This window comes from Crocodylus siamensis, chromosome 11 (genome assembly GCF_052110815.1).
Source record: "Crocodylus siamensis isolate JL-2025a chromosome 11, ASM5211081v1, whole genome shotgun sequence".
Taxonomy (NCBI): domain Eukaryota; kingdom Metazoa; phylum Chordata; order Crocodylia; family Crocodylidae; genus Crocodylus; species Crocodylus siamensis.
Window position 1 is genome coordinate 3,145,547 of NC_143405.1, and position 13,691 is coordinate 3,159,237.

The 13,691-nt window shown below is 56.5% G+C and overlaps 1 protein-coding gene across 10 annotated transcripts in view; it reads right to left on the reverse strand.

The window, feature by feature from the left end:
• Window positions 1–2,283: 2,283 nt before the first annotated feature.
• The window catches only part of DAB2IP (DAB2 interacting protein), a 263,142-nt gene continuing 251,734 nt past the window's right edge, over window positions 2,284–13,691 (reverse strand). For 9 of the 10 annotated variants that reach the window (XM_090021168.1, XM_090021172.1, XM_090021167.1 and 6 more), the window contains 2 exons: window positions 12,150–12,237; window positions 2,284–7,724 (listed from right to left, as the gene is read on the reverse strand). In XM_090021168.1, the coding sequence (XP_089877294.1) occupies window positions 7,557–7,724; window positions 12,150–12,237 (256 nt within the window). In that variant the 3' untranslated portion in view covers window positions 2,284–7,556. The remainder of the gene's footprint in view (window positions 7,725–12,149; window positions 12,238–13,691) is intronic. The other variant, XM_090021169.1, reaches the window with a different exon arrangement.

A 13,691-nucleotide genomic window follows, 5' to 3' on the forward strand; every position in this document is an offset into this window, starting at 1 on the left:
ACCTGAGCTCCCAAAACCTCAGCCTGCTGCCCTGGGAGCGGAGCAGGGGAGGGGACTTCTGCACATCCTGTTCGCCCGACCCCCACCATCCGCGCTCTGCCCTGGCGCGAGCCGAGTGCATGGCTGTTTCTATGGCCATCGCCCTGGGGGTAACAGGTCAGCACTGCTGTCCCTCTTCCCTTGCCCCCCGAATGCAGCTGCCTTCTCAGAGGCAAGCAGACCCCCTGCTTCCCTCCTCGCAGCTCTCTGGGGGCCCCTGCTCTGGCTACAGCAGAGGCGGGGGGAGGTTGGGGAAGCCTGCTTTGCTGCAGGGTCTCCCTGGCTGCCCCGGGGCACTCATGGAGCAGCCCCTGCCCCGGGCACTGTCCCTGGACCCAGCTGGGCATGAAGGCCAGCTGCACTCTGGGTGCCACCCGCACTGTCCCTGCTGTGAAGGCTGGTGTAGGGGTGAGACCCGTGACCCTAGAGAGTCGCTGGGCTTGTGGGGGCATAGCTCGCTAAAGACAGGCTGCCACTTCCCTGGGGCGAGTTTTCCCTTTACTGCAATAGGGGATGAGTAAAGCTGGAGGCTTAACCCTGTGCATGTGTGTTTAGCACTGCCTGCAGGCTTGCATCTGCCTGCATGGCTCATAGCAGCCCCACCCAGGAGCAAAGGCTGGATCCGTCAAAGCTGTTCTTGACCCGCAGCTCTCCCAGCGAAGTCCAAGGGGCTGGAGGGACGTCTGGAAACAGCCTGGCTGAAAAAGCAAAGGGCCTGGGGAAGGGCTCCGGAGCGAGCACAGCCGCCTGCGTCTGCAGAGTGAAATATTGCTGCTGCTCTTTTATGTGTAAATTGGTTCGGGTTCATCCATTATTTAAATAGCGACTATTCTGCATTCAGGAGGAGCTGTAGAATTTCGCGGCAGCTGGTTATTCATCATTACCAAGGCTTTTGTTTTCACAAAGTGATGCTAGGTGAAATGCGGCGTTGCGGGGAGCAGGGCTGGGGCAGGAGCTAAGCCAGGCCTTGCTCAGGCAGGTCATGCCAGGGCAGTGAATGGCAGGGTTACTGGCCTGGTACTTGCATCCAGCTTGCCTACGCTTGCAGGGCGTGCGTGGGGCAATACAGGGCAGCTGTCAGGTTGGGGTGATTAGCCGGGGCCAGTCTCAGTCTGCGGACAACTGGTAAGGGCCTGTTCGGTGCTGAGGGGTCTGTGCTGGGGGCAGAGGTGTGCTCTGGTGGGTGCCCCCGAAGTCTCTGCCCACGTGTGATGCATGAATACCGGAGACTGCCAACCAGACTGGCTTTCCGATGCAGGAGAACCGCAGTCTGCCACCCTGGTGTCTCCCTAAGCGTTTATCCAGCTGAAGCATCGCCACTGCTCTGCCTCTTGTCTGTGACCGCCTACTCTGTCCCCGTGCGCTTCTACGCTGCTGCTCCCCGATGAAATGCACTGGCAGCAATTGGGGTGTTTGGGGGGTGGCCACACGTGTGTATACACCCATCTGGGTGCAGTTTTGGGTCCCTCGGCGATGTACAACCTGTTAGCCCTGGGCAGCGGCGCGGGTCCTGCTGCCTGGGTGAGGTGGGGAGGCAGCAGCGAGCGCTGTGCTGATGCTGCATGTAAAAGCACGTCCCAGGCCTCCGGTGCCCGGCGAGGCGACCGTGTGCTGATGTGTTGCGCCCCCCCAGCAGCGCCGTGTCGCCTGGCTCCCCTCGGTGCTGCTGTCACGCGCTCCCCTGCGGTGCGCGGCAGTCCCGGCCCAGGCACGCGGCGGCAAGGCTCGTGGTTCCCCTGGTTTAATTGTGAAGCTGTTTTAAAGCACCTGTCGGCGCAAGGGGAGCAGAGCGGCATGAGAGCGCTGCGTGCTTGGAGCAGGGGCTCCTGCCCTGGACTTGGGGGCAGGCGTTAGCATCCGTGCCCTCGCAGGGCTACCGTCTCTGGGCTTTATCTTGGACAGGCAACATCTTGGAGGTTTTGAAAGCCTTGTGTGGGAGGAGATGCTTGGAGCTGGTGCTGCTTTGAGAGGGGGTTGGAGTAGATGATCCTGAGGTCCCTTCCTGCCCTCATTGCCTCTGATGCTGTGCTGAATGGAGCGTGGCTAGCTTGGGAGTGGGATGGGACAAAACTGGTGCACCATGGCGCTGGTCTGGTGCTGGCGTTTCGCAGCCCCACCTCCCAGGGAGCACCTCGGTCCTGTAGCGGACAAACAGTCTGGACGAGAGAAGCCAGTGAAAGCTGGCACTGGCCGGGGCAGCGCCGTAACCGAGTGAGGAAATGTACTGGCACGCGTCAATAAAATAGCTAAATAAATCTTTAATATTTCTAATTGCAAATGTACATAAATTGCACAGCCACATCATGTCTTCGAACACCAACAACTTTCTCTGTACATTATTACATAGTTTAAAAGACGCTGAAGGAGGTGCAGCAAACACTTCCACTGCTCTTGGTTTTGTTCTGGGTTTTTTTTTTGTTTTTTTTTTAAACATACTTACAAAAAAAGGGTTTCATTTCTTTTTTTGTTTTGTTTTGTTTTCTTTATGAGAGGGATATAAAACATAGCGACTGCTTATCAGGAACAAGGATCAGGCTAAGCAGATAGACAGAGAGAGAGAGAGGTATATCTTAAGACACAGTGATGTATGAGAGAGGAATATGTGACCATGGAGACTGCACTTTGGGGTACCGGTAATCGATGCAGAACCACGTAAAAATTTACAGCGATGTCACAGCTCACGTTGCCTGTGAAAGTTGATTGGTGAGACTGAAACCCTCTTCCAGCGCACGCGTGTGTTAGGAGTATTGTGTAACGTCCTCTCGGACCAGATTTGGTTTGGAAAGCCTGTGCTCGGCATGTTCTTGATAGGTTTACGTCTTTCCCTCCTCGCCCCAGCCCAGCCGGCCTCCACGCCGGCACCTGGCCAAAAGGCAGGACGACAGCTCGGCCATGGGCACGGCGGGTACGCTTGGCTGACGCGTGAGGTCAGGCCGTTGGTATGGACATAAGTTGTGTGTCCAGTGCTGCACTTCCTCATGGGGCACATGGACCAGTCCTAGATCCTGGGACCCCGCTTAGCTTGTGGCAGCTTAAGGACACTAGGCACCCAAGTGACATGTCTGTAGGCTTGATCTGCGGGCGGTGGCCTGGGATACAAGCCCCGAGGGACAGGGTTGCAGCACAATGGAGAGGATGGGAGAGGCCTGGCAGATGGGCTGCAGGGAGCTCCCCCCACCCCGGGGACCACGGCAGGGGTGCTGCCAGGCTCAGGCTGCTTCGTGGGGCAAAGCCAGTGGCTGAGAGGGAGACGGGCTCGGGGGAACGGACGATGCGACTGTCCTTTGGGCACAGCACTGCGGCATGGGGGCTGCCTGTCAACGGGCATCCCCACCTCTGCTTCTCCGGCCTGACATCCCCGTTAGGGCTTGCAGCGTGTCCACACGCCTCAACCGTGTCAGAGCTGCGCTCAGCCATGGCGGCACAGACCGCAGGCTGCTTCTTGCTGCCTGTCTCCAGAGGAACTCGGTGATGGGATAAGGCCGCTGGCCCCTCTCCCTGCCAAAACAAAGCGAGTCCTTGTGGCTTAGGTTTTAAAGGAGGGAATTGGTTGTGAGCAGATGCTGTGATGCTTCGCTGGGCCCCAGCACATCCAGTCTCTTTGCAAAATTCCCAGGGAGGCTGCCAGCCTGTGGCTCCCTGCACAGCCACGTGTGTCCAGCATCACATGCAAACTTATACAGGTAAGTCCAAAAACCAGGGGGAGGGAAGGGGGGTATGACTGGCAGTACAAGCAGGTGCTGTAAAAACACCCCTTCCCCCTGTCTGAAGGTAAGACTACAGCCCAACTGCAGAGTTCCCTGCTCTCTTTTAGGTGGAGCCTAAAATTTCTGTGCAACATGGAAGTCACTGCTGGGAGCAGCTGTTCCCAAAACGGTTGGACTACAGGGACCGGGTTAGCCCCGGGTCTTTGGGCTCAGAGCCTGTCCTGTCTGCTCTTATTAGACCAGAAAGTGGCCCTGACCCCACAGCCTCCCTCGTGCTTTCGCTAATCCCCAAAAAGCAGCCCTGGGGCCTGGAGATGGACCAGCCCCCGAATCCTGGAGCCAGATGAGGCTCTTCCCCCACCAGCCGGCCAAGATCTCAGATCTGGGTCCAAACTGGCTGGGCTGAGTCTACTGCTGGCGTAAACAGCAGTACAATACAGTCAAGGCCCTGCGCCTACGAGCAGCACGTACCTGTACACGGCGGGTAGGTAAAGCGGGCACGCGGCTGGCAAATGCCCAGCGCGGTCACAGGGGCATCGCCAGGCTGGCATCACGCTCCGCGCTGCATGCGCTCCCTGGTGCCCGCAGAGCCTGAGCGCCAGCGTGAAGCGTGCAGGTCGTGGGGTAGCTGGGGTCGCGCTCTGCTACTACGTGCACCTCCCCAAACTGGCTCCAGGATGATAGGACCCCTGTGAGATGCGGGGCTTGGCCAGATCGCTGTGGGGCACAGCCAGAGGCATGCACCCCGTGCCTGGGCATGGCGAACACGTGTGCTTTGGAGCAACAGTAGACTTTGGCTAGAAGCAAAGCCTCGGTGAGCAGCACTTAGGGCTTTGAGGTGGGTGGTTTCAGGCCTGGATCCAAGCATTGCTGGGGGGAGGTGGTTTCTTTGCTAGAGAGAGATTTCCTCCGGCCTGGGAAGGGGGCACACTGTACTGGCTCAAGAAACTAAACAGCTTCAGCAGCAGGTGCTGGGTTTGGCCCTCCTGCAGGGCTAAGGGCTCATCTGGAAGGCCTGATGGATGGCTTTCTGCTTTCCAAAAAAGCAACGCTGGGCTCTAATTTGTGAAGCCTGATGTTACCCAGGAATTAACCTAGTCACTAAGAAGCCAGGGGAGCAGTGCCTGGGCTTGTAAGGGAACCATGGGATAAGAGGACCTGTATTAGCTTCAGCACCAGGCTATTGTTTTGTGGCTTTTGCATCCTCTCCACCCCGCCTTAATTCTTACAGACCACACTCCTTTTGCAGCCAAAAAGTTTCCATGTATGAATGGAAACCAGTTCCTGCCTCCACCCCCTGCTAGCATTGTCATCCTTGCATCCTATTTGTCGAGAGAGAGAGAGCTTCCATCTCACAGAGGATGAATATTTCAGTACTGGAAAAAAAAATAGCCAGGTTTAAAAAATACATCTCAGGGCAACAGCTGTTTAAAGTCATCTTTTTGCAGGGTTCGTGGAAGTTATTTGACACCGAGACAATGGTGGATAAAAGTGCACATACCAAATTGTTCACAGTACCCTGTATGGTGCTAACGTGTGTGGGTCTTTCTCCGCAGTAATTCTGAATGTCAGTTTTGTGAGCTTCTCCAAAGCCATCTGTGCTAATGCTCCAATATGCAGTGGTGACCTTACTTGGCATAAATATTTAGTTATTACTTTCCTCTGAGGAGTTTCTTTTTTTATGTTGGCGCCAAGCTGTGAATTTAAATCAGGAGATGGGCCGGCATTCCTGATGTGTGCAGACCTCTGCGCGCAGCCACGTTGTTCAGGTATCCAAGGACTGGAGCTGCCACGGGTGCAGCCACCTCTGGCCCGGGCCAGGGTTTCCAGGGGATAGAGAAGCTCTTTTGGAAAAAAAGAAGCTTTAGGCTTTAAAACAATTGCTTCTGACATAATTCTTTTTTTTTTTTTTTTTTTATGAGCCTGAGAGTTGCAGGACAGCATGGAAACACAGGTTTTGAGTGGCAAACTGCAGCTGCTAGCACGAAGTAGGAACTGTGAAGCTGGAGGTGGTAGCTACGCTAGGCAGAATTCAGTGAGTGTCCTAGTCCCTTCTGACTGTACATTTAAACATGGCACTGGGGGATCAGGACAAGCATAGAGTAAGCATATTACGCGCTTGGTGGAGGAGAGGCAGATGTCCTGTACACTGTACATCACATGTCTCAGTGAAATCATCTCTCTGGGTCTCAGTAGGAAAGACCTGCTCTGAGACCGGGATTCACAAAAGAACTAACTTAAAAAAAAAAAAGAAAAAAAAAAAAAGAACAACAACGAACCTGCAATGGCAGCAGGTCAGTGGCATAATCCCCCGTTAAGGAGGTGACCCCTCCGCTGAGCAACGCGCATCTGCATGTGCCGAATCTGCTTGTTTCAGCAGTTAGGAAAGTCTAATCCTGGCTTATGTCTGCACAGTGCTTCCTGACATGGGGGTTTGCGGTGGCTGCTGCGGTTCCTTATGACCATGTTTTACATTCTTCGAGGCGGGGAATTTCCATGCAGTGCTCACTCCCAATTTAAAGAGGACAGTATTCCAGAAAATGGGCTGATTTTTTTTCTAATGCATACTGTGAAAGAAAAGAAATACAATTACCAATCTTTATGGTTCTTCAGGGTTCTTGTTTTCTGTTTGTTTTTTTTTCCTCCTGAATTATTAGCACAAATGTTTGCACAGAACAGACATCCCCACAAATAACCCTTTCCTCTTCCAAACCAGCAGCCACATCCTATGCAAACGGGTTCCTGCTTCCCCTGAGTCCTACGGGGGCTCTTTGCATGAGCGGTTTGCGGGTGGCCCTTTGCTCACAACCCTGCAGCTCAGGACCTTGGGGAGGTGAGCCAGGGAGGGGTTTGCCCCCTCGCAGGAAGCCTAGCGGGATGCTGCTCCCTTGCAGTGCAGGCCATTCCCCTCCATGCTTCATGCAGGTGGTTTTAAAGGAAAGGGAGAGGAGACGCTGCACCTAGAGAACCCCCTCCCCAGGAGCCCTGGCTGCCCCACAGCTGCAGGCCAGGCCTCCCTGCCTTTGCCTGGCTTGCAATGGGTGGTGCAAGGAGAGGGCAATGGGAAGGACCCGCGGTCCAGCTGCCAGGCAGCCCCCTTAGGTGTGATACACGTGGGCTGAGCCTGGGAGCACCTTGGAAAGGACTCTGCACCACCTCGTCACGCTCTAAGGCACCTCGGAGTGCTCTCGCCGGCTCGCCTGCCCTCTGCCTCGCCAGGTAGGCAGCTTCCAGAGACATTCGGGCTTTCTGCAAACACTAGTTCTCGTGGGTGGAGGTTTTGCCATCTGCTGCGCACTAACTGACGGGAGTGGGGCTCAGCACTTTTCCCAACCAGCCGCTAGCTTTCCCACCAGCAACCTACCTATTTAACACACTTTAACTAGCCTGACTGGGGCCAGGTGCCTGGCGCAGGCTTGGCCCCAGGCCCTTTTATTTCGCTTACTGGAATGACCAGGCCTTTATTACTTGCCGGGAAGAACTGTGAGGCGTGTCCTTTGGGCAGTTTGAGAAGGAAAAGGTTACTTTGCTTAAACATTAAACACTGACTTAAATCCAACAGTGACAGCAATTCGCAAATATACGGGGATTTCCTTATGCCACACATTTCACACAGCTCGGTCTCGCCGTCCCCTCGGTGCGCCGGCGTTGCGACTTCCGCAGAGGATCAGTCAAGTGCGCCGTCCGCAGCAAGGAGCTGGTGTCTTGGAGGGGGGGCGAGCAGCGGTTCCCAGACGCGCGGCAGCTCGCGCCCGCTGCTGCGCGGTCTCTCCGGCCAGGCCTCCTCTCCTGCAGCAGCGCCCGCCGCGGTCAGCAATTGCTGCTGTTTCTGAATTCTCCGTTCTCTGTAATCTGCAATTTAGTTGGGTTTGTGGGGGAGATCCCGTTACGTGTCTGCATGCTGTACCTCTCTTTCAGCTGAGTAAGGGCACTCATTAACCGTGCGTTGGCCGCATCCAGTGAAGCAATGCGTTTCTCCTGCGAGCAAACAGAAAGAGGGGAGCTTTCAGTGCAAACGCCGGCACCCGCTGCTTCCCTGCCACTACGTGTCTTGGCAGAGGGGGGCAAAGCCGCGGCCTGGTTCGGGTGTAGCCCCAGGCACCGGTTCAATGGGAGACTGAGCGAATGGGGCCAGTTCAGGCCAAACACATCTCCTCCCTGCACTAGTGTGGCAAGACATCAGTGCCAGCACTAAACACGTGGCCGCGGGGACTGACGCTGAGCTTCTAACTGGGGAGCCCCGTCTCCGGCCCTGCTCTCTAGACACCTGCGGGCTCAGGTACTGGCTCCTGCCATTGCTACAGTGCCACTGGGATTCGCACGAGCCACCTGAAGGCTGCCTGTAGCACAGAGCCATCCTCCATCCCCCTAATTCTGTGGTGAGCCAAGGGCCGTCAGCCCCCGGCATGGGAGGACTGCAGACCCCTCCAGCCTCTGCCCATGTCCTGAAAAGCGGTCTGTAGCAACGCTGACTCCTGCAGTTAAGTTGGCTTGTTTTGTTGGGTGCACCTTGTGACGGACGGGTGACAGACCGTGGAGCGGGCAGTGGCAGTGAAAACCTTGCCTGCAGGCTTCAGCGCCAGCCTGGAAGAGGGAGCTCAGTGCCACTAAATGATGTGTCAGGTGCGTCTGTCCCATCGTGACCCTTGATGGAAACCGAGCAGCCGTGGTGGCCAGGCTACTGCAGGGCCTCGCTGGGGCTGCCAAGCTCCCTGCTTGCTCAACAGACTGCCCAGGGCCCTCCTAGGGTTGGTGGGTTCCTCTCCCGGCCCCTAAAGCCCCATGGGGTCTCGTTTGGTATGTGCTAGCTGACCCCAAACCAAACAGATAAAGCCATTTCTACCGTTCTTCCACTGTGCAGAAAGCCACCAAGCAGTCGTGACTCCCCCAAAGAGCAGCAGTCACGGCAAGGACACGATGCGTGCTCCGAAACCCAGTTCTTCCCCTTGCATGCAAATGGCAGCACCAAACTGTTCTTTTTTTCCTTGCAAGTAGCTCATTAAAAGAAACTCGGCCTCCTCCCAGGGCAACGGGGGTGCTAGGTGCCTGGCTCTCACCGACTTTAGGAGCCTACGAAGGTATGACAAGGACTTGTAGCTGGCACTGCAGCACTGGCCCTGTTTACCACAGACGGGTCACTTTCCCTTCCTGTCAGGGTCCCTCTCTGCAGAACGGGAATAAAAATCTAGCTCAAGCACATGCTGAGCAGACACCAAAATACTGTTTGTAAAGAGATTCAAATGCCTTATTTCCTGTGCACAGGCCACGTCTGGTTTGCTCTGCAGAGAGCCCAGTAGGTTAGAGACGCGGGGACTCGCTTTGCCAGCACAGCAGACACTCGCCCTTTCCGGGCCGGCTGCTCTCGCCCCCTTGGTTGCCCAGGGGTTCGGATCGTCTTTTAGCCTGCCTCAGTAGGGGTTAACACTTCACTTGCCAAAGCTGGAGTCCCTCAGCCCCCCACAGCTGGGCCTGTTTTCCGCTTGCGAGTCTGGGGCACCACGTTCAGGGTTCCCGAAGGGTCCCCAAACACCGATGGGGGGCTCAAGGCAGAGTGACACAAGGCTCGGCGGCAATCGCTGTCACTAATCATTACCACTTGTCAAGGCAAGACGGCGATTCTACCTTCAGCCTGACCCACGGGCCCTGGATCCGTTTCACATCCGCATGCAGCTCGCTAAAGCTGCAAGAAAGGTCCCCCGTCGGCCGGGGCCTTGCTGACTTGCATCTTTCCTCCCCGGATTCTGCGGGTCACACCATCGCGTTGACATCCTCCCCCATCTGTCTGAGGCACCCAAAGGCACCTCTGTCAGCAGTCCCGCGGCCACCGCCTGCTCTTTGTGCGCACGGCAGCATCCGCGGTGCCACAGCCAGCCGGAGCAAAGCAAGGCGCTCGCTGCTGGAGGAGCTTGCCTGGAGTTTGGGGGGGCTAAGCAACACGCCTGTGCAGCCTCAGGAACAGCTGACCTGCTGCCCACGTGGCCAGGGAGGAAGCCAGCCCTCACTTCCCTGCTCCGGCTCCAGGACCGAGTCCTGCAGCAGCTAGCACTGCTCTCATACCTCCCTCCCTTGCCCTGCTAGTCTCTCCTGACCCTGATAACCAAGAAGCAGAGGATCTGCCTCCACATCCCCTACCTAAAAAAGCCTCAGCTGCCGAGTGAAGGTTTGCAATACTGAGCAAGGCTAGCACTTGGCTTTGCACGCAGCATCTCTACTGGCACCTCGGTGAGAGAAGAAATACTTGCAGATGCTGACGAAGCACAGACTTGGTCCCGGTCTGGTGTAGCTGGGCCCAGCCCTACTCTCAGACCTTGACCCTAGCCCACCCTACCTCAGCCCACCACAGACGCAGGCAAGCGGCTGGTTTGCAGGCTGCAGCCGACACATCTTTGCCAGCTGTGAGCAAACTCCCCGCTCTGTTCAGACACTGGACATACACGCTGATTTACAAGTGCTGAACAAATCACTCTAGCGATCGCTTCCTTCTTACAGCTCTCTCTGCTGTCCCCTTTTCCATTTGTTGCACAATATGCCCGTCAGGAGTGGCGACTAAGCCACTCGGCTACAACACTGGCACCTGGGCGCACACTTGTCAGGCCAAGGGGACCCTGATCACGGCTTGTGCAGCCTGGGGATGCAGGCCAGATTCAGCCTCCGTTTCTCTGGTTTATGTACTTCTGCTTGTTCACAGCAGTAAGCAATGACGCACAAGAGGGGCTACACAGCTGGCAACTGAGTGCCGTGTCAGCTAGAGAGCTAACTTCTAACATTTGTGCCTGGGAGAGGAGGCCAGGCCTTGTATTTGCTGCCAACACATGGGAGCCATGGAGCCGCCGTGTAGCTGCCCCGAAGGTGCTTGGGTAAGAGCCCCACACCACCTGATTTTCCCCACAGTCCATTGGAAAGTCTCTGCAGACAGCTGGATCCCACACCCCACCCGCTAAGGGAAACGCCTGCCTTTAGCCTCACCCGGAGCCTTGCCCTTGCACCCATCTCCCTCTGCTCCAGATGTGCACCCACAAAGAGACTCCTAATGGAGAGGGAACATGGAAGAACCATCTGGACCATAGTCTTCCTCTGCACAGGTACCCTAGGGCCACCAATTTTTTGAAGGGTGCCTTGCTACACAGATGGAAGAATTGACCTTTAATGCCTCCTGCGGTTTCTCCTGCAGAGAGATCCATCTGCATCTGCCGCTGGGCTTTGATTATACTAACATCGAGAGTCACGGGCAGCAGTGCCATCTTGTCTGCACACAACGGAGGATCAGGAGATGGGCTTTCAGGACTAATACTCGGTGCTGTTGCTTTGGTGGGTTTAAATCCTATCCCTCTAAGGCTATGGCAATGCTGAGATGCTCCTCTAATCCTCTAGATCCATTTCAGCCTGTGGTGTCGGGGAGTGGGGAGGGGAGCATCACTGCTAACAAGACTGTAATCCTAGCGAGGTCATAAAAACCCCACAGCCGAGCCCCTTTGTACCCGGGGGAACATAAACGCAACCACGTCCCCTGGGCTGCAATGCAGGACACACGCGGAGCCCCTGTCTTCCCCCAGAGCTGGGCAGAAACATCAGCACAAAGCCCAGACTGGGCACATCTCACCTTGTCTGGGCCTGGACAAGCTGGGTTTTCCTGCGTGGGAGGATGTGACGGTGGCTTCAGAGGAGAAACCCAGGAAAGGTGCTGGTGCCCTGAGGGCTGGGACGGGTTTGAGCAGACTGCTGGAGCCTCGGGGAAAACTCAGTTTGCGGGTGACTGCTTCAGGGTGGAGGCTGAACCAGGAGCCACAGAGAAGGGGCCCACACACGAGCGGGCATCCCTGCTGGGACGCAGGGCTTCGTGCCTGTCATGCCCAGGTCCCCCTTCCACCCTCAGTGGACTCTGTCCCACCCCCCAGATCCCATCCCCTGGTCCCCTGCCTGCCACCTGTCCCTGACACAGGAGATTCAGGCAGGACACCAGGAAAGCCTCCCTGCCGCTGTAGCTGGACTAGCTCACCAAGGGAGGTAGGGATCTCCATCACATGTGGACTGTAACAGCAGGAAGCTGGGTGTAGCTGAATCCTGCCCTTGAGGGGGGTCACGGGCCAACTGACCTCTCATGATCCCTTCCAGTCCCATGCCATCTTTTCCACTCCCCCCTTGCATGTCCCGCTATCCTGTCCCTCTTAGATCTGTTTCCCTTCTGCCCCGCCATTCCCCATCCTTTCCGTCTTTGTTTCACAGCCCTGTGTGAAAGCAAATCCATCATAATGATCAGTGCATCATGCTGAAATCCACCCCAGGGCCAGCTTGAGCACCAGCGTAGCACAGTGCAGCCACAGCCACGGCCTGGGCAGAGCGCTGCCCCTCTGGCTCATACGTGGAAGACGCGTGCCATGGCGTGGTGCTGGGGGCAGCACGTACCTGTGCATCGATAATCTTCTGCTTGGAGTCCACGGCTGCCTGCATTTCTGCATGATCTTTCTTTAGTTCCTCCTCCACCGACATCAATCTGGCAACAGGAGAAAGGCACGAGCTGTCAGCGTCCGTGGGGCAGGCAGCGAGCAGAGTTGCCCGCTGTGGCTTGGGGAGCCCTGGAGGCCGAAACGTCCCCTTTGCACCCAAATGAAGCAAAATCTGGGTGGCAGCAGCACCACTTCCCGCAGCCACCAGCATGCCCTGCACCAGCCTCGGGGGACAGGTCAGCCAGCTCAGGCTCCTTTCCCTCTGGCAGTGTCTGCGATACAGTTGTGGGTCTACCAGAAACCAGGCTCAGCCCCACCAGCTCAACTCAGGCCCCTCAGCTGTCAGCTGGTACCGGCTTCATCTTACTGTCATCCCAGGCTGGGGTTGAGCTACAAAGCCCTGGCCCCACAGGTAACTGCTGGAGCAGCACAGCACTGGGCTTTGCTCGCCCCCCTCTCAGTGCCACGGTGCATGTTAGCACCCGCTAAATGCACTTAAAATGCGAGCAGGAAGACATGTGCCAAGTGCGCTCATGTTGTAAAGCGGGGCTGTTAGTCTGGTACAAGCATCCACCAGCTTCCCGGGGTGAATGGTATATATTACTTCCTTGTTTGCTCCTTGACACCAAAGGAAGCAAATCTCTACCCAGAAAACAGGAGTATGCCAGGCTGAGACAGGGCAGGGGAGGGCCACTGTGCTGCACCTCCCTCCCCAAGGGGGTTGAGCTGCCCAATGCTCTCCTCTGGCATCACAAAGCACCAGAGACCCAGGGGACTTGGACCTGAGCATTTCTGGGCGGGAAAGGACAGGCACAACGGCCTGCCCGGGGAGGCTTGCTAGCAAAAACAAGCAACAGATGCACCCTGCCATTTCAATGCTGCCGTCTCCTGTTCTGCTCTGAACTGGTCAGAGCAACCGACTGCAAGAGTAGAGCTGCTCAAACTCTGCTCCAGTGCTTGGCACCAGGATGCTCGTGTCCATGTACCTGTGGGCTGGGGACATGCAGAAGGCAGACAGGCTGTTTATGGTGTCATCAGGGAGCTTGCAGGGGACAGCAGTGGTGGGAGGCCCACTAAAAGCTGACTACAAGGACAAGAGCTAGTAGTGTCACTCAGGCTACTGAAAGTGTGCCCGGGCAAACAGTAGAAGACTGTACTGCCATGGCCCCAGGGGAGCTCGGTTGTCTCAGGGGCCCGTCGAGCTTTGAGTACTATTCAATGGACCATGGGATCTACTGATATCTTTGTCCCACCAGTGGGTGCACAGAGCAGCACCCTGCGAGTCTGCAGCCTGGGAAGCCCAGACAGGCCTGGGAACCAGACCGAGTGGGCTCTGATCCAGTGCTCAGGGCACGCTGCAGCATCTCTGAAATGCACCCCGAGCTGGCATGCAGCACGTGTGCTCACACCCTGCCCTGTTTTTTTTTTCCTGGCTCCTCAGCTCAGGGCCTGCTGCTCCTCCCTAGACAAGAAAGGTTTTAGGTGCTGCACCGGGGATGGG